At 39.6% G+C, this 19,975-nt stretch overlaps 1 protein-coding gene across 16 annotated transcripts in view; it reads right to left on the minus strand.

Moving 5' to 3' along the window:
- LOC147369771 (hepatitis A virus cellular receptor 2-like) overlaps positions 1-19,975 on the minus strand; it is a 49,691-nt gene that overhangs the window by 11,358 nt on the left and 18,358 nt on the right. For 6 of the 16 annotated variants that reach the window (XM_086413744.1, XM_086413741.1, XM_086413738.1 and 3 more), the window contains exons 1-3: positions 7,127-7,343; positions 5,795-6,133; positions 4,860-4,943 (exon numbers count right to left, since the gene is read on the minus strand). In XM_086413744.1, the coding sequence (XP_086269870.1) occupies positions 4,860-4,943; positions 5,795-6,133; positions 7,127-7,181 (478 nt within the window). In that variant the 5' untranslated portion in view covers positions 7,182-7,343. Of the gene's footprint in view, positions 1-4,859; positions 5,011-5,794; positions 6,134-7,022; positions 7,344-8,473; positions 8,670-19,975 lie in introns of those variants that run through there. The other 10 variants (XR_015168567.1, XR_015168566.1, XR_015168569.1 and 7 more) reach the window with 8 other exon arrangements.

Below are 19,975 nucleotides of genomic sequence, written 5' to 3' on the forward strand. Positions count from 1 at the left end.
TTGTATATATCTGTGTGCTCAGTCGCTCAGTCATGTTCAACTCTTTGAGACCCCATGGACTGTAGCCTGCCAGGCTTCTCTGTTCATGGAACTTTTCCAGGCAAGAATACCAGAGTGGGTTGTCATTTCTTACTCCAGGGTATCTTCCTGATCCAGGGGTTGGACCCCATCTCTTGCATCTCATGCATTAGCAGGTGGATTCTTTACCACCAGGGCCAACTGGGATGCCTCGTCTATGTTAATCCCGAACTGCTAATTTATCCCTCCTTCACCCTTTTCCCTTTTGGTAGCCATCAATTTGTTTCCTATGTCTATGAGTCTATTTCTGTTTTGTAAGTAAATTCATATGTATATATGCAATATGATACGACATTTGCCTTTCTCTGTCTGGCTCACTTCACTTAGTATGATAATCTCAAAGTCCACCCATGTTGCTGCAAATGGCATTATTTCATTTTTATAACTAAGTAATATTCCATTGTATAGATGTCCATCAACAAATGAATGGATAAAGATGTGGCATGATTAGACTCTGAAAGGTAACGAAAGTTGATTTTCTCAAAACCATTTAACATTAAGAGAGAGTATTTTGTTCCCTAAAAAATGAAAATAATAATAACTGTAACTATAATTTACTATGAATAGGCATTGTGTTAAATTCTTCAAGGAAGTATATCTCATTTAACACTCAAAACAACTATCTTACAGTAGGGAGTATCTGTCCCATTGCACAGATGAAGAAGCTGAGAATTAGGAAGCTAAATGACTTACCCAAGGTCATACAGCTTAGCGAATAACAGAAATGGCCTTCCAATTTAGATCTGCGTGGCCTTAAGTACACACTTAACTATGCTGCCTCCAACAATGCTCACCTCAGCACTGTGATTACTAAGCTCATCATGTTGCCCAGATCCCAGATCACTTTCTTTCCTTTTTAGGTATTCATTTATTTATCTGCCTATCCATTCAATGAACATATATTACATCCCCACTCTATGCCAGGCACAGAGGACAGAACAGTGAACAAGATGGGTGCAGGCCCTTATCTCATAAACAATGCATTTTAAAAACCAATAAATTGTCAGCCTTGGGAAGAGTAAGGATGCAAACTCATTTTTCTGGTTGAGTCAGAGGCTATGAAACTTCCTAAATGCCATGGTCACTTTCTGGTAGCTTCAAAGTCTAAGCCTTTTAATGCTAAACTCCTGGCATACAGACTCTGATTTTAATACTACAAAAGCATATTCTCAGCCTAAAGTTTTGTTTTTTTTTTAAGAAAAGGAAAGACGTTATCTCCCATTTACCTTTGCTCCTTTACGAAAAGGAATTTTAAAACCACACTGGTGGAACTACTAAGTAAACTACACATACAATATTTTCTAGTGTAAATCTAGTTTCTGCTTCCATACAATTACTTTTCTTGGCTTAAATGATAAGACTGTCTGACTTCTAACTTTTTTTTTTAACTTCATCTTACAGTGAAAATGATCAATCAACTAAAGCCCTATTGGGTTATCACAGCTTATTTTCACATAGATTGACGTCAACCAAGATGGGTGGGACAGATGGAGGAAGTTACAGTGTGTTTCCTAGAGGACCCAAGACTGGCGGAGCAGGTTGATGATATTAAAAGTATACAAACTTAATATTTACCATCTAGCATGTTTTATGTGCCTGACACAGTGCTTAGTACTCTACATGCACAATATCTTTTCATCTTCACCAGCGCGTTGTTCTTGTTCAGTCGCTAAGTCATGTCTGACTTGCAACCCCATGAACTACAGCATGTCAGGCTTCCCTGTCCTTTACTATCTCTGTGAGATTGCTCAAACTCATGTCCATTGAGTAAGTGATGCCATCCAACTATCTCATCCTCTGTAACCCCTTCTCTTGTCCTCAAAATTTTCTAACATCAAGGTCTTTCCAATGAATCAGCTCTTCACTTCAGGTGGCCAAAGTATTGGAGCTTCAGCTTCAGCACCAGTCTTTCCAATGAATATGCAGGGTTGATTTCCTTTAGGATTGACTGGTTTGATTTCCTTGCTGTCCAAAGGACTCTCAAGAGTCTTCTCCAACACTACAGTTCGAAAGTATCAGTTCTTCAGCGCTCAGCCTTCTGCATGGTCCAACTCTCACATCCATACATGACTACTGGAAAAACCATTTTGACCACACGGACCTTTGTCAGCAAAGTGATGTCTCTGCTTTTTAATACACTGTCTAGAGCTGCCATTGCTTTTCTTTGAAGAACCAAGCATCTTTTAATTCCATGGCTGCAGTCACTGTGTGCAAAGTACTATTATTTTCCCATTTTTCAAATGAAGAAGTCTCAGAGAGGTATTTTGTCCAAGATCACATAGCTATTAACTGGAGAACCCAAGATTCAAATCAAGTCTACTTCCAGAGCTAAGGATTCATCCATGATCCAGTTCTGCTTTTTTCAGGTGGAAGAGAGATTTCATTTGTCCGATGTTCAAAGTTGGTTTAGGAACCTCAAAGACCCTTGGAACTCTTACTTGTAAAGGCTCCTCTCCACTTCATAGCAAGCATATGTACCCACATTCCACGTTAAAGAAACGGTGTGTACAACTACACACAAGCTGACTTGCAGGTAATTAACTGGTATAATGTTACGTATTATAGTCATACCATTAAATACTAATTAATTAACTAATTAAATACTAGTTAATTTCAACTTTTCCTTTTATTTCCGTAGTTTGGAGCCATTGCCTTTTTTTGTTTAAGTATTTTCTCAGGCCTTTGAAAAGCTCAGAGATTATAGGCACTCTCCCTATATTCCCAGGTACAAAAGATGGCCCCATTCTGTTGCCCTAAAGGGAAGGAACAAACAAGTAAAACCTGAAGTGAAGGCCACTTCTGGTTATGGTACAGACACCTCAAAAAACGTGCACTGCCTTGTGAGGAAGCTATTTCTCTATCTGGGAAGGTGTGTGGTCACACAGCAAATGTCCACTGGGGCGTGACATTGTAAAGAGCACTGAAACCCATGATGGGTAAGTGGGACTCCCACCATTCCCTTCAAGGTCTACAGTCGTGGAATTCTTTAAAATATAACAATGACATATGATAAACACTTGGTATGATTTGATTAGCTCACTATGTGGGTGATCATCTGTTTTCACCATATTTAACTTCCTTACTAATTGCATGAGAGATCTTGGTACCCAGTGACTAAAGAACCAACAAAAAGATTCAACCTCTAGAGAACTGACATTAATATTTAAAATAACTAATATTTGAGTGCTTTGTCTGGGCAGGGCATTATGCATTATGCTTAGTGCTTTACATATGTCATCACATCAATCTTTACAATAGTCTTATGACACAGGCACTGGAAATTAGCCTCATTATAGAGGTAAGGAAATTGAGCCTCACAGAGTTTGAGCAACAAAACTGAGTTTATAAAACTAACACAAAAAGCTGACATTAGAACCCATTCTGCCTATCACTGAAGCACTGTGCTGTGCTCACTTGTTTCAGTCATGTCCAACTCTTTGCAACCTTATGGACCATAGCCTGCCAGGCTCCTATGTCCATGGGATTCTCCAGGCAAGAATACTGAAGCGGGTTGCCATGTCCTTTTCCAGGGGATCTTTCTGACTCAGGGATTGAACATTCATCTCTTGTGTCTCCTGCATTTCAGTCAGGTTCTTTACCCACAGAGTCACCTTGGGAAGCCCATCACTGAACAAATACTTAACTGCAACCTCATTCTGCCTCTAGATCTTACTGAAAATGACAATAACTAACATGTACTGAGTATGTACCATGATCAGACTCTGGGCTAAGCACTTTAGACACACTTCCTTATTTAAATCTGAGAGATTTAATAGATTAGGATTGGAATTTACCTATTATTAAATTTTAGGGCTTTCCTGGCTGCTCAGTGGTAAAGAATCCACCTGCCAATTCAGAATACGTGAGTTCAATTCCTGGGTCTGGAAGATCCCCTGGAGAAGGAAATGGCAGCCCACTCTAGTATTCTTGCTTGGGAAATCTCATGGATAGGAGCTTGATGGGCTACAGTCCATGTGGTCACAAAAGAGGCAAACATGACTTAGCAACTAAACAACAACCACCTCATTTTACTGAATCAAAGACTATGCTTTGGAGAGTTTAGAGAGACCAGAACTCCTCCCTGATCAATGTGACTTGAGGTCTGCTCTGTCAACCTTATTTTCTTTCTAGAGCACTGTGGAAAATACTTGTTGAAATACTTGAAGGTTTTAGCTGCTCCTTCTGAGGTCAGAATCTGAGGAAGATGATGGACTTTATTCCAGTTAGAAGGAACTCTTGAAATAGCCTAATCCAAATTATCCCAAACATGGACTGGGGCCAATACATGACAAAACATCATCAGTACAGGAGTAAATCAGAAAATAACAAGGAAACATGAGTTTTTCATTAAACTTATATAAGAGTATCCTCTTTTTTTTTTTTTAAACACGGGGATGTCAATAGTAGAAATCTTTTTTTCCCTTGTTTGGCAAAATAAGAAGCTCATCAAAAATCTTTTTCAAGAGTCAGGAATTATTGGGTGGTGAAATCCAAGTCTCTGAACTCATTCCTCAGACAGAAGAGGAAGCTGCTATCAGGAGAAGTGAAAGGCTTTGGCTCAGGTAGAGGGCTACTCATGACTAATTCAGAATCCTAGCCTGGGGCTCTTTTTTCCCAGCATAAATTTCCCTCAAACCCTTCCTTACCCCTGTCACTATCTTGGGTGCACAGAAATATTCGTGCCTCCACTCAAACTATTTTCTCATATTTTCCCCATATTCTAAATCTTCTGAACTCTGAAACCAACTAAAGGTTTCCTCCTATACACCATGTGTAATTACCTGAGACCGGTCCCTTTGTGGTGAGCATCCTTGGAAAGGCTGTAGTGATGTCCCTCCATGGAGTCCAAGCTGGGGTGACCTTGGCTAAAGTCAGAAACCAACGTAAGGATGAGGCTTCTCTGACAGCAGAAAAGTGGCAACAGAAAAAAAACTGTAAACACAACAATAGAAGAGAAACACATGCTAAACTTCCAAACCTACCTGAACACCTTCGTTGAGAGTATATGACACTCAGAATGTCTGACAGAGGTGTGTTACATCATTATTATCACAGTCTAATTGTTAACAATAAAACTTACAGCCATAGTAAATGCATTTGACAAAACATCTCATAAAATACTCCCAGTGGCCTCTAGGGTAGGTAATATTATATTTTATAGAAGAAGAGGTCACAGAGTTTAAATAACTTGATCAAGATTACATAGCTGGTAAGAAGCAGTGTCAAATTTGAACTTAGCTCCATCAACCACTAAGTACACACTCTATAAGCATTAAAACATGAAAGCATACGTGCCCCCTCTTCCCCACACATGCAGATCCAGTGGTTCTCAATCTTGGCTGCACATGGGGAAGAATCATTGGGTGTAGACTTTGTAAAACTCCCATGCTCAGGCTCCATCCACCTCCAGAAATGCTGATTTCCCTGGTTCAGGGCTGGAGCCCAAGCAACTGTGGGAGTCAAAAGGCTCCCCAGGTGATTCCAATGACCAGTCAGGTACTCAGACCACTGATCTAGCACTTTCCTTCATTCTATGGCCATGAGGTTCAAAATAGATGGAGGGAATTAAACATGGTTGGACCTGTTAAACTTTAGGTCTTAGGGTCCCAACTGGAGGGCTGTAATTGGGAAGACCAAAGGTGAGATCAGTCAGTGTATTTAATATGATCCACAGGCAAATCTCATTCAGAAAGAAGGTATGCAAAAGTCTACTCACCTGGTTTGATGATCAACTCCAGGTTTGATTTTCGATCATTCATTAGACCTGGGAATTGGATCCGGCAGCAATAGGTCCCACTGTCAGCTAAAGTCACATTCTTTATGGTTAAGGTCACGTCTCCTTTGTGCAAATCCCTCTTTAGTAGGTATCTGCTGGATGTCTGATAGGTCACATTCCTTCCATTGGTCCTGAGCACCAAACTGTAACATTCAAACACAGGGCAGGGTCCCTTGCCCCAGCACACAGGCACGAGATTCTCAGTGGTAGCTGGAGAGTAGGTGCAGGGCAGATCAGCATTCTGACCCACCTGAGACACATATGCCCCTTTCAAAGAACCTGCATAAAGAGGGAAAGAAAGCAGTTGAGAGAGGTTGGTCCACTTCAAGAAAACTGCAAGCAGTGCTTTACAGAATAAAGAGGAAACCACTGCTGCTGTCCTGCTTGGAGAACAGTTCACTATAGCAATGATTCTCAGACTCAAGGGGCACCAGAATCACCAGAAAGCCTTGTTCAAACAGAGAGAGCTGAGCTCAACTGCTAGAGTTCCCCATTCAATAGTTCTTGGGTGGGGCCCAAGAATTATATTTCTAACAAGTTCCCAGGACACGCTCAGGATATGGCTCATCTTAGAACCTCAGTTTGAGAACCAGTGCCCAAGGAGAGAATCATGGCCTGGTCCTGTGAACATTGAAGGGCACTGCTGATGGAAACAGATAATCAGCAGTGAATCACTGTCAGCCAGGAAAAGAGCTCACCCATTTAGGCTAGTCATCTATTCACAAACTCAGGGCAGTTATCCTAACACAAAACTCTCTCTCCTTTTTTTTTTAACCAAGGACCAGTCACATAATGAATAAAAACCCTTGGCTGAATAAGAAGTTAATGTATGGCTGTTCTGAGGTTTAAAATTTATATTAACTACACACTAATATACACGCATATTAAAAAGCAGTATAAAAATATACACACATATTATAAAAGCAGTATAAAAAGCATATGACAACTCTCCCATACCCTGCTCTTTTCCATTTCCCAGCTCCCTTTCCCAGAGAAGCATTCATGTATTCCCACTGCCCTGTGACACACACAAAAACAAGTCCAATATATCCATTTTTGTGCTCCTTGCTTTCTTCAATTAACATTATGATTTAAAGACATCTCATATTATTATGTTTCAACAGCTTTGCTATTTGTATCATGGATATATCACAATTTCTTTACCCACCTTCTGCTGGTGGATATTTAGGTTTCTTCCAAGCTTTTGCTTATTACAATGACCATCCTTGCATCTTTATCTTGTACTATCCAACTGCAAAAATCCAGACTTACTTGTAAGCAGTAGCAGCATGAGCAGGACATAGTCAAAAAGAAGATGTGAAAACATGGATTCTGAAGAAGAAAGTCAAACAATGGCTCTGTTTAGGTGCCGTTTCAATTCTCCAATCGAACTGAGTATTTCCTGGAACTGTCTCTCCTCCCAAGTCACAGGAGCAGTGGCCACTCTCCAGACTGCTGGCCCAGCACAGCAGGTGTTTGACTACCAATCACTGCTCTCTTAACACTGTCATCTATGATGACAGCAAAGGAAATGCCAGTTCTCTCTCATGCTAGACCACACACATCCTGTGAAGACTGACATTTACCCTGTCCTCATCAACGAAGAGGAAGCAATACTCAGAGGAAGAAAACTGTTACTCTGTCAAGTGTCTCTTGGCAAATAGAGTAAACCCTCTACTATCTTCAGTGAAATAGTAGTCCTCGGTCTGAAATGGACAGTGTTCCCTGGGAACACAGGTAGAAATATATCACTCATACATTCATTCAGTCAAGTCAGTCAGCTGGTGAGTTCTGTGACCAATGTTTATGAAGCATCTGCTACTTGTCAGGAACTGGACTAGGAGCTGGGAGATACCACCATGAATGAATGGCCTGATTCTTTTTTCTTTTTCCTTTTGGCCATGCCATGTGACTTGTAGGATCTTAATTCCCTGACCAGGGATCGAACCCATGCCCCCTGCATTGAAGTGTACATTCTTAACCACTGAACTGCCAGGGAAATCCCAGGCCTGTTCCTTATCCTCACATTTAGCTGCCCTTTCTACTCCAATCATGAAACTAGTTCTTAGCCTTGCTCTAATACAAACTGAGCTATGTCATATAAGCTTACTAGGTTGGCCTCCCCATTTATAAAACTTATAACATGAGGAAATTGTGTTAGGTGATATATGAACAGCTGCTCTAATCTGACTTCGACCTGAACTTTCAAACTCTTCTACCAAGGAAAAATGCATTCCTTCCTGCAATGATTCTTTCCCCCTCCTGTTGGGGGAACTGAAGGCACCTCGATATTCTATTTCCTCCCATATAAACTAGTTGTCCCCTCTCCTTCCATCCCAGGGGCTTTGGGCATCAATTGCCAGAAAGTGTTGAACCACACTCTCCATTATTGAGATTAACATCTCAGACTCAAACAGTCTCAACTCTGGGAGAGTGACTTTTGTCTGGAAATCTTAAAAGCAAACATCTATTTATAAAAGGGAAGTGAGCTCTCAGATGGAATAGTTTCTGAAACCCTGTGGTCTTCCTCTGTCTTCTCTGCCTGAATTTCCTTGTCACTCACTTTAAAAGTTACTAAATGCATTTATTATAAATATCCAGCTTGTTCTGTGTGTGTACCTTTATAGTGCCACAAAGTTAGTGGTGACTCAGGAGATCATGTTCAATTTCTTTATGGTATATATCCACTCCAGTGTTCTTGCCTGGAGCATCCCAGGGACAGGGGAGCCTGGTGGGCTGCCATCTCTGGGGTCGCACAGAGTCAGACACGACTGAAGTGACTTAACAGCAGCAGCATAGACAAGGAAACTGAGACCTGAAAAGACCAATTTGCCCAAAGGTATATGACTGTTCATTTCAGGCAAGAACACGAGTTTCCCTAAGAACCAGATTGTTTTCCCACTGCAAACTATGTTTCATAAATTTCATATTTGTCCTTACTATGTCTGCCCACATACCTAATAACAACAAGCAAATGTACATATTCAAGTGTAAGGTAGATTTGATTAAACATGGGGTCAGAGGTTAGATTTACTAACAGCATGCGTGAGTCCAAGCAAAACTGTTAAAAGTTTCAGGCTTCACATTTTGTGTTCTGATTTTGGTTTATTGTGTTTCTTATTATTACTCTGTCCTTTATACATCTCTGGAATTATTACTGGATCCAGCTTAATAAAAGTTTAACAATGGGAACTTCCCTGGGAAGCCACCTGCCAATGAAGGGAACACAGGTTCAATCCCCATAGCCCAGGAAGATCCCACATGCCATGGAACAACTAAGCCCACATGTAGCAGCAAAGACCCAGGACAGCCTAAATAAATAAATAAAATTATTTTAAAAATGAAATTACTTACTAGTCAGGCTTTTAAAAAAAATTAACAATGTATTAATTCATTGAGGTCTAGACATGAAGTTGCTTAGAAATCTACTCTAACCCCTTTCTTTTTCTGTGTATACAGGACTTTTTCTGAATATTATCATTTTCACTTAACTTATTTCTTGGTGTTTTTTTTAACTGTTTAGGCAACACATCCAAATGGCTAAAGTTTAAAGCAATATAAAAAACCTATACTGAGAAGCTTCATTCTCACCCCTTCAAGTCCACCAGTTTCCCCCACCCACCCTACAGGTTTCTATTTTCATAAATCTTTTGTATATCCTCCCAATGTAAACATAAGAAAATAAAGTATATATTCTTATTTCTCCCTTTTTCAGACAAAAAAGCATATCATAACACATTTTACAATTTGCATTTTCCATTTACTATTTTATATGAATTTTCTGACATATCAAAAGCAGAGAGAATAGTACACATTCTCAATACACAAATTCAAAATTATCAAATTTTTCTTTTAAAACAAATCCCAGATATCATGTTATTTCACCCTTACAGACGTCAATGTGCATCTTGTTTTTTAAAAATTGACACTCTGCTAATTACAATTATCACATAAGACAAAATTAATAATGATGTCTTAGCAGCACCTGATTCTTCAGTCCATAATCAAATTCCCCTGATTATCTCAAAAATGTCCTTTAATAATAGGTTTAAACCCAGATCTAAACACTGCATTTGTTTGTAATAACCCTTGTGCTTTTGGTTGTTGTAACCCTACACTGCATTTGGTTGTTATAACCCTTGTGCTCTGTGTGCTCAGTCACTTAGTTGTGTCCGACTCTTTGCAACCCTTTCGACTACAGTAGGCCAGGCTTCTCAATCCATGGGATTTTTCAGGAAAGAATATTGGAGTTCACTGGGACAACCCAGAGGGATGGGATGGGGAGGGACGTGGGAGGGGGGTTTGGGATAGGGGACACATGTACACCAGTGGCTGATTCATGTCAATGTATGGCAAAAACCACCACAATATTGTAAAGTAATTAGCCTCCAATTAAAATAAATACATTAATTTTTTTAAATCACTTCAGCTGCTGCATTATAAAACCAGTTAAGAAGTGTTCACAGATTTCCCTGTGAGAGATAATAGTAACTTGAATAAGAGTGGCAGTTCAGTTCAGTTCAGTCACTCAGTCATGTCTCACTCTTTGCTACCCCATGGATTGCAGCACGCCAGGTCTCCCTGTCCATCACCAACTCCTGGAGTTTACTCAGATTCATGTCCATTGAATCCGTGATGCCACCCAACCATCTTGTCCTCTGTCAGCCCCTTCTCCTCCTGCCTTCAATCTTTCCCAGCATCAGGGTCTTTTCAACTGAGTCAGTTTTTTGCATCAGGTGGCCAAAGTATTGGAGTTTCAGCTTCAGCATCAGTCCTTCCAATGAACACACAGGACTGATTTCCTTTAGGATGGACTGGTTGGATCTCCTTGCTGTCCAAAGGACTCTCAAGACTCTTCTCCAACACCACAGTTCAAAAGTATCAATTATTCAGCACTCAGCTTTCTTCATAGTCCAACTCTCACATCCATACATGACTACTGGAAAAACCACAGCTTTGACTAGACAGATCTTTGTTGGAAAAGTAATGTCTCTGAATTTTAATATGCTTTCTAGGTTGGTCATATCTTTTCCTCCAAGGAGCAAGCATCTTTTAATTTCATGGCTGCAGTCACCATCTGCAGTGATTTTGGAGCCCCCAGAAATAAAGTCTGTCACTATTTCCACTGTTTTCCATCTATTTGCCCTGAAATGATGGGACCAGATCACCATGATCTTAGTTTTCTGAATGTTGAGTTTTAAGCCAACATTTCTACTCTCTTCTTTCACTTTTATCAAGAGGCTCTTTAGTTCTTCTTCAGTTTCTGCCTTAAGGGTGGTGTCATCTGCATATCTGAGGTTATTGATATTTCTCCCAGCAATCTTGATTCCAGTTTGAGGTTCATAAAGCCTGGCATTTCTCATGATGTAATCTGCATAGAAGTTAAATAAGCAGGGTGACAATACACAGCCTTGATGTACTCCTTTCTCTATTTGGAACCCGTCTGTTGTTCTGTGTCCAGTTCTAACTGTTGCTTCCTAACCTGCATACAGATTTCTCAAGAGGCAGGTCAGGTGGTCTGGTATTTCCACCTATTTAAGAATTTTCCAGAGTTTGTTGTGGTCCACACAGTCATCAAGATGAATAAAATTGCTTCCAAGCTCTATTTGAGATGTAGAACAAGCAAGACCAGATGGGACCAGAGGGGTGAGTGAAAGGGAGGAGTGGATAATAACATTCAAGTTTCAGGCTTCAGTGACAAGATGAATGAGGGTGTAATTCACCAAGATAAAAATAAGTCAGCAATGGTACGTACTCGCCCCAAAATATGCTTAAATAAATCCTGAAAACCTTCAAAAAAAAAAAGAATACTGGAGTGGGTTGCCATTTCCTCCTCCACAGGTTATAACCCTTAAGTTTCTTTTCATCAAGGCCAGTCTTCCCGCCTTTCCCCCTGCCACTGACAAGTTGTACAAAACAATGTGCTGTTCCACATTCTGGGTTTGTTTCCCTGTGTCTCTTCATTTAAAATATTCCTCTTTTCTTTGTATTTCCTATAAATGTAACTTAGCTCTAGAGATTTGGTTAGATTCAGGCTTGATTCTTTGGCAAGAACACACAGCTGGTGCTACTCCATCACAATTAAATGGTTGTGCCACATCTAGAGATGCTAAGATCAATCAGCTTGCATCTTTCTTTTTCAACTTCATATTCTATTCTGAGTATTTCTCCATTTCAGCTCATATAGAATGTTCTTGTTCTTTATTATGGCAACATAGATCTTATTGGGTGAAAACACTGGGTGGAAATAATAATGATTATTCTTTTGAAAGGAATACAGCGTGTCTAATTTATTTATAAAGATGACCATAAAAGACCCACGAAGGTCTATGATTCTTTAATTATGTACAAGAGAAGTTTGCTTTTTGAAAGTAGACATTGAATGTATTTTTGGTAAAGAAGTATTCCATAGTGTAATATTTTCTATATTCTGTTTATTAATAGAAACTCATATCATGAATTTTCTTAAGGGTTTGTTGAGGGTTGGCTATAATTACGTGGAGGGATAACTACACAATAAAACAACTACATATGATACTACTGTAGAAGTTAAGTGTTCTGTTTTCTCCCTCTGTCAGCAGGAAACGTGGCAGAAAATCTCAGACTCCTTAAAGATATCCTCCAAACACTAAATGGCAACACTGGAATTATGTGTAATTACAATTAAACATTTATAGATAACTAAGGGGCCACCTGATGGGCTTCCCAGATGGATCAGTGGTAAAGAATCCACCTGTCAAAGCAGAAGACATGGATTTGATCCCTGAGTCAGGAAGATACCTTAGAGAAGGAAATGGCAACCCACTCCAGTATTCTTGCCTGGGAAATCCCATGAACAGAGGAGCCTGGTGGGCTACAATTCATGGAGTTACAAGAGTCAGACATATGACAAGAGACAAGGGACCACTTGACAAAATGTATAAAATGGAAGTGAGAGAATTTTACTCAGGTCAGAAGATAGGAAAACGTGGGTGAGACAGATAAGATCACCTGGAAAACTCAGTTCACTTAGAATCTACCCTATACAATGGGAGAACTGCAGTTGACTAGGTAATGGAGAGATAGTAATGCCCACTAGAGCTGGAATTCTAGACATACTTAGTTTGAACCAAAATCCTCTCATTTAAATCACAGCATCTCAGTTAGGTTCCATGTACCATTAGTGCCAAAATTTTGCAAAGGCAGACACTGAGGTTGGATATAAAGGGTAAGAAGTTAAGCAACTCTGAACTTGATCTTGACCTATAGATTACAGCTAGCCATGTGACTTCTCTTTAAAGGGACTATAACCTTATGTGTCTGTACAATACTTAAAAAACTTTTATTATATACATCATAGTCACTGCAGAAAACTGTGAAAAATAGGAATAAATAAATAAAATAAAGGCCAGACCCCGGTACCTTGAAATATCCACTGTCACCAAAACAGTAATGTTTTTCTCCTTTCAGATATTTTTAATAAATTTCTCTATATATATACAATGTGTTAACACCATACTTTTGGTAGGTCTATCACGACTCAGAAGGTCTTACTCATGGACAATTGTGAATATCCTGAATTCACTGGGACCCAGGAAAAGGTACAAAACTCCCCATTAAATCACCTATCAGTGTGTAGACTGCATCTCAGATGATCTCAGATGATGCAGTCTACAAACTGCATCGATGAAAGTCTTTTTATTTTACTTTTGTTTGTGTGGTCTTAGTGCTTTCATTCACATCAAAGTGCTTTCAATATTGCCTTCTGCATCTGGTCCCAGCACGGACAGAGCTACTTCATCCTTCTCATCCAGGTATCTTAGGGTTAGCTACAAGACAAATTTCTTCCTTGCTACTGCCCACCTCTCAAAACATGATTTTGGTGTTCTTTTGCCAACAAAGACTTCTCTCACCAAAGACCCTATACTTTACTTATGTTGCAGATGACTGAAAATGCAACTCAAATTAGCTTAAACTATGGATTTATTGGCTGATGTTACTGAAAAGTCTAGCTTCAGGCAAAGCTTGGCTCAATGGCCCCAGTGAAAACATCAGGGACCTGATTTCTAGCTGTCCTGGCATTGGTGCCTTCTGCAGATCCTACAGTGTCCCTCTCCCGTCCCTTCAGAGCACATATCCGCACACCAAGAACATCTCTTGGCCACTTTCCCACAAGCCCACGGATGCACATTCCCTCAAACACCCAAATTGGGTTACAGACTCATTCTTGGACAATCTGTGTCCATAGGGTCAAAAAGGACTAATTGGGTAAGGCCTGGGTCACCAAATCTCATGCTCTGAAAGTGAGAGAAGGGTGGTTACCCTAAAGAAAAAAGTGTGGTGCATTTTAACAGGAGAAATGGATGCTGAGCAGCAGAAGCAAATATCCACTACAGCAGAAGCAAATGCCTCCCAGAAAGGGATGGGGTGGTGGGGAGATGGGGAAAGAAACCTTGATCCTCCAAATGTGGATGGCTCTTTTTCTTACAAAAAGGGTATTTTACTAACATAGTGCTTTTTAAGGACTTCCCTGGTGGCTCAGGTGGCAAAGCATCTGCCTACAATGCGGGAGACCTGGGTTTGATCCCTGGGTCGGGAAGATCCCCTGGAGAAGGAAATGGCAACCCACTCCAGTACTCCTGCCTGGAAAATCCCATGGACGCAGGAGCGTGGTAGGCTACAGTCCATGTGGTTGCAAAGAGTCGGACAGGGCTGAGCGACTTCACTTTCTAGTGCTTTTTAACTTAAAAAGGACACGTTCTTCACAACCCCAGGGAGATGCTAAAGAGCTCTCTTGTCTCTAGAGTTTTTATATTTAGTAACTGGATGAGTGCCAGAGAGATTTTGCGGTCACACTCAAACCAAGGTCAGAATCAGCTTAGCGCTGCTTCTGCTCAGGTAATCAAACCTCTTCAGAGGGGAGGAAATGGGAGGGGTGTGAAATAATTAACCCTTGATAACTCATCGAGGCTCCCAGTGACGAAACTGAAAAGCACGAAAACCATCAAGAAAATTCTATTGAGCTACGTAGTGAGTCACTGTGGGAACTCCTATCTGAGGTTTCAACTTGAAAATGCCAGTCCCAGTCTCCTCCAATGTGATGCTGGTTGGGGAGTGGTGAGTGGTTGCTCACCCCAAGCATGTTCAATATGGCAATTCTTTGTGTTCATTATTTTTTTGCTCCAGGTTCAGATACTAAAGCTAATCATCCTTCTCAGTTTAACAGACGTACTCTTCATCGTCCCAGTGAGGATTCTCTCTTATTTTACTTCACTATTTCCCCACTTTGTCTCTGACTCACAATCTTATTTCTTTTTAAAAAAATTTTTTTTAATTTATTTTAATTGGAGGTTAATTATTTTACAGTATTGTATTGGTTTTGCCATACATCAACATGAATCCGCCACAGGTATACACGTGTTCCCCGTCCCGAACCCCCCTCCCTCCTCCCTCCCCGTACCATCCCTCTGGGTCGTCCCAGTGCACCAGCCCCAAGCAACCAGTATCATGCATCGTACTTGCACAATTTCATTTCTTTCATCTCATGGGCATCCACTTCACACAAGAATGTTGAACAATTTTCTAAAGTGTTTATTCCAGCTTACAATCTTACTGGCAGTGAGAACTCTTAATGCCCTACATCTTTGACAATATCAGGATTGTCACACTTTTTAATTTTTTCCTGAGTGTATGATGATGTCACAGTATGGCTTTTAAGGTTAAACTACTCTGTTTAATGGAAAATGGTAAAGATGTACAGAACACTGCAAAAACTTAAATTTACAGTTTACCAATACTTAGAAAGCAAACACACAAGTAACCAGGACCCAAAACAAAAAATAAAACATAGCCGATCTCCTAAAGTCTCTCTGACCTCTACTCCTTTCCCAAGCACAAAACCTTCCTCTTGTCCTATAGGTAATCACTACTCAAAATTTTTCAGTAATTACTTGTTTTTAATAGCGTTACCATTTAGGTAATGCATCCTAAAGTTATATGTATAATTTTGCTTGTTTTTGAACATCATATAGTGAAATCAAATTGTCTATAGGCTTTTGCATCTTGCTTCTTTCATTTAACAGTGTACTTATGAGATCCATTCATGCTGCTTTGTATCTCTGTGGGGTGTTTTTATTACTGAATAGTTTTCCTGGGACCGGATATGTCTCAAATTGTTTATTAACTTTGAAATGAACATTTCATCTTGTTTCAGTTTTCAGGAACAATGTCACCCTGGACATTCTCATTTATGAATTCATGGTGGACACACAGGAGCTTCTCTGCAGCATACTTCTGACAGTGGAATTAGTAGGTCAGAGGGTATATATGTTTTGAGCCTTATTAGATAAGGCCTGTTTCCAAGACATCTACCAGTAGTGTATGAGCTTCTCCTATTCCATATCCTTCTCAACAGTTGGTATTGCGAGATTTTTTTTTTTTAGCCAACTGGTAAAGGATATGATGGCCTCTCACTATAGCTTTATTCTGCATTATACTCATTACTAACAAGGTTTTGAGTGAAAAGTGAAGTCTCTTAGTCGGGTCCAACTCTTTGGGACCCCATGGACTGTAACCTATCAGGCTCCTCCAACCACGGGATTTTCCAGGCAAGAATACTGGAGTGGGTTACCATTTCCTTCTCCAGGGGATCTTCCAGACCCAGGGATCAAACCTGGGTGTCCTGCATTGCAGGCAGATGCTTTACCATCTGAGCCACCAGGGAAATAGTCACTAACAAGGTTAATGAACATCTTTTCTTTGGTTTATGAACCACATGGATCTAGGGAGTGGAGGGGCACAAATGCTTATATGGGTCTTTTGCCTATTTTTTCTGTTCGGTTTCTCAGTTTTTTATTGATGCATATGAGTAATTTATATACTCAGGATACCAGTCCTCTGCTGGTTTTATCTGTTATTAATATGTTCTCCCACTTTGTGGCTTTTCACTTATTAATGGTATGCTTTTTGAATACAATTTCTTAATTCAAATGTAGTAAAATTTACTAGCTTTTTATTTTGCCAGAATTGATTTATATATATTTTTGTCCTAGCCCCATTTATTGAAAATTCCAGCATTTTCCCACTACTTTGCAATGCCATCTCTGTTATATTTGAAAAATCATATAGGCATGAATCTGGTTTTTGGTTTTCAAGTCTGTTCCAATAGTATATCTGTCTTTCCTTCTGTCAGTATAAAACATTATTTTAACTATTGCAGCCTTATGGGACATCAAATCCTCCACTTAGTTCTTTTATCAAGAGTATCTTGGCTATCTGGGTCTCTTGTACTTCTCTCCTACACATTTTAGAACCATCGCATCAAATTAAAACAAAACCAAAAACAAACTAGTAAAAATCTGACTAGCTTGCATTGACACTGCAGATCAATGTGGAGGAAATTTGATCTATCACCTTGAGGGTTCCATTCCATAAACATGCTTTATCTCTGCTTACATTTAGATTTTCTTTAATGCCTCAATAAAAATTTAAAATATTCTCCCTAGTGGTATTCAGCTTATTTCTTAATGTTTTTTCCTGGGCATTTCTTATCAATAGATGCTATTTTTCATAGTATCTTCTTTTTTCTATGTTAATTTTTTAATTTTATTAACAATAGTGAACTTACAATGTTGTGTTAATTTAAAACTTCTGTTTGTTGCTGGTATTCTGAAATGCACTTTATTTTTGAACGCTTTTTTCCTCCAACCAATGAACTTTTTTATTAATAACTAGTTCAGTTCAGTCACCCAGTAGTGTCCAACTCTTTGTGACCCCATGGACTGCAGCACACCAGGCTTCCCTGTCCATCACCAACTCTCAGAGCTTACCCAAACTCATGTCCATTGAGTCAGTGATATCATCCAACCCTCTCATCTTCTGTCATCCCCTTCTCCTCCTGCCTTCAATCTTTCCCAGCATCAGGGTCTTTTCCAACGAGTCAGTTCTTCGCATCAGCTGGCCAAAGTATTGGAGCTTCAGCTTCAGCATCAGTCCTTCCAATAAATATTCAGGACTGATTTCCCTTAGAATGGACTGGTTGGATCTCCTTGCCGTCCAAAGGACTCTCAAGAGTCTTCTCCAACACCACAGTTCAAAAGCATCAATTCTTCAGTGCTCAGCTTTCTTTATAGTCCAACTCTCACATCCATACATGACTACTGGAAAAACCATAGCTTTGACTAGACAGACCTTTGTTGGCAATTAATAATTTACATGTAGATAATTAATAAAACCATAGTCAAAGCTATGTGAGATGGACCACATAGAAGGCTGAGTGCCAAAGAATTGATGCTTTTGAACTGTGATGCTGGAGAAGACTCAAGAGTCCCTTGGACTACAAGGAGATCCAACCAGTCCATCCTAAAGGAAATCAGTCCTGAATATTCATTGGAAGGACTGATGCTGAAGCTGAAGCTCCAATACTTTGGCCACCTGATGCGAAGAACTGACGCACTGGAAAAGACGCTGATGATGGGAAAGACTGAAGGCGGGAGGAGAAGGGGACGACGGAGGATGAGATGGTTGGATGGCCTCACTGACTCAATGGAATTGAGTTTGGGCAAGCTCCAGGAGATGTTGAAAGACAGAGAAGCCTAGTGTGCTGTAGTCCATGGGGTCACAAAAAGTCAGACACAACTGAGTGACTGAACAACTATCTGTAAATTATACTGAATTCTCTTATGTAGCCAATCATATTTTCTGCAAATAATGACAGTTCAGTTTTTTCTTCTTCTTCAACCCTACATTTTTCTTATCAAATGTTAGGCAATGTGTACATATTTAATTGAGGTTTTGATAGCAGACATCCTTGTTTCATTACAGCTCTTAAAGAAAAGGTTTCACCTCTCACCTTGGGTATAATACATGCTGTAGATTTTATACAGCTACTATTTACTACATTAAGAAAGTTCTCTTCTATTTCTAAACGTTCTAAGTTTTTTCTTTTTCATGAATGGATACTAAATTTTATATATTTTTTGTGACAGACTACATTTTCTAGTCTACATTTTAAAAATAAACACAGATTGACCATAAAGATCACATTTTATTTTCACTTGTTTATTATGGTCTCATAAAAACAACTGGGGGATCTTCCATTTCCCCTTTTTCTATTCTGAGTCTGTATTTTTTTTTTTTTTTCCTAACAGTGTTTGGTAGGACTTGTCAGCAAAACTATTTGAACTTCAAGTTTTCTAAGATTTTGACAACTTTCTTCTTAATAGTTAGAAAGCTACTCAAGTTTCCTACTCTTAAGCCTAGTTTTATAAGAATTTATCCATTTTACCTAAATTATCAAATTTGTTGGTATAAAGTTATCCATATTTTATTATCTTATTGTCTATCAAATCTATAGTGATGTCCCTTTTTCATTTCTGCTGATTATTTATGGCTTCCTCTTTTTTAACCACTCTTCCCTTTAGGTAGTAATGAGTCAGAGCCCCAGGCTCATGCACCACTGAAGCCTTTCAGACACCCACTCAGCCCTTCCAGATCAGATGCTTCTTCAGAGATGATTAGCAAGCCTAAAACCTGAATATGTTGCTTGGGGACAAATAAATTTCAGAAAGAATTAGTGTGGGCCTTCATTTTTGACATTAGATGGTAAATACCCTGTGTGCTGCATTGTGCTGTCATGTTCAACTCTTTACAACCCCACAAACTGTAGTCCTTCAGGCTCCTCTGTCCATGGAATTTTCCAGGCAGGAATACTGGAGTGGGTTGCCATTTTCTACTCCAAGGCATCTTCTCGACCCAAGGATAGAACCCACGTCTCTTGTGTCTCCTGTGTTGGCAGGTAGATTCTTTACCACTGTTACCACCTGTGCTTCCCAACTACTCTATGAGATGGGTCTATAATTATCATAGCTAAGGAAACTGAATGTCATTGTGGTTGTATTTCAAACCAAGGCTACAGTGCTAGTACATACAAGAGCTCAAATTCTACCATGTCTTACTCTTTTTCTCTTCTCTTTTAAACCTTATTTTTAACTCAGCCATTTACTAGCCAAAGTGTCTTCAATGTGTAAGAAGTTATATCTTCATCCATAAAATAGTTTTTAACATTTTTCCAATCTGAGTATGGAAAGACAGACAGACAAACATATATACCAACTCAGACTATACTCAGCAACTTGCTGTTGC

This window comes from Bos grunniens, chromosome 7 (genome assembly GCF_055505025.1).
Source record: "Bos grunniens cultivar Pamir isolate PY7600 chromosome 7, Bosgru_T2T1.0, whole genome shotgun sequence".
In the NCBI taxonomy this organism is placed as follows: Eukaryota; Metazoa; Chordata; class Mammalia; order Artiodactyla; family Bovidae; genus Bos; species Bos grunniens.